Below are 887 nucleotides of genomic sequence, written 5' to 3'. Positions count from 1 at the left end.
AAATACAAAATATTTATTAATGGTGAATCCTAACATAACTCTCCTTTAAATGAAAATAGAAGGGCAAAAGCAAATCAAGATTCAGTACACAATTGGTGACAATTCCTAAAAACAGAAAGATGCAAATTTAGCTAAACAGACAACTTAAACTATTAAGTAACTGACTTCAACTGTACTTCATAATTATGAGTTAATAACCCCACATCATTTGACTGCGCTAGACGTGTTCTAGCATGACCCACCACGATCAACAGCCCAAGAAAGTACAAAATACAAATGTACCTATTCTAAACAGCATTGACACCCTGATACCAGACTTATCCAAAATAGGATAGAGGAAGCTGGTAAGGACTGGAATGGCTGCGATGAGGAACAGCTGGTTGAAGAGCGTAAGCCAAGCCGCTGGTATCTGCAAATGCATGTAAAAAAAAAAAAATCATAATTCCTTCCTCTTGAGCAAATAAATCATCCCAACCCACCTGATTACCATTCACATAAATTTCTGACAAACAGTCTATATTCAGGGAGTATAAAAGCAGCCTACAAGTAATATAAATTCCCTTTTCTAAAATATACAAAATCATTCAGCATTTACAACTATCATTAACCAATATATTCATGCTTAGCTGCATACTGGAAATCTTTAAATTGCAACAACAAAATAAGTCCCAAGTAGTTTGAAATACTTGTATCATACAACATAATGGACATTTCTTAAAGGCATTAGAATCATCGGCTGATACAAGGAGCAAGAAAGGTTCCATACGCTGAATTTCGTCCTCTCAATCTCGAGCTCTTCCTCCACTGCCGACTCATTGCTGCTGTTCACGCCGTGGATGGAAAAGCGCATGTGAAGCCCCTGGGCCTGAAAGCTAGTTTCCATCTGT

General features: G+C 37.3%; 1 protein-coding gene across 2 annotated transcripts in view; it reads right to left on the bottom strand.

Moving 5' to 3' along the window:
* LOC119586531 (solute carrier family 15 member 4-like) overlaps positions 1–887 on the bottom strand; it is a gene marked incomplete at both ends in the record, with an annotated part of 12243 nt that overhangs the window by 2937 nt on the left and 8419 nt on the right. For both annotated transcript variants that reach the window (XM_037935284.1, XM_037935285.1), the window contains 2 exon segments: positions 283–409; positions 767–883. In XM_037935284.1, the coding sequence (XP_037791212.1) occupies positions 283–409; positions 767–883 (244 nt within the window).

This window comes from Penaeus monodon, chromosome 21 (assembly GCF_015228065.2).
Source record: "Penaeus monodon isolate SGIC_2016 chromosome 21, NSTDA_Pmon_1, whole genome shotgun sequence".
Lineage (NCBI taxonomy): Eukaryota > Metazoa > Arthropoda > Malacostraca > Decapoda > Penaeidae > Penaeus > Penaeus monodon.
The sequence above is the reverse complement of the archived record's forward strand: the minus strand, read 5'-3'. Positions and strand labels throughout refer to the sequence as shown.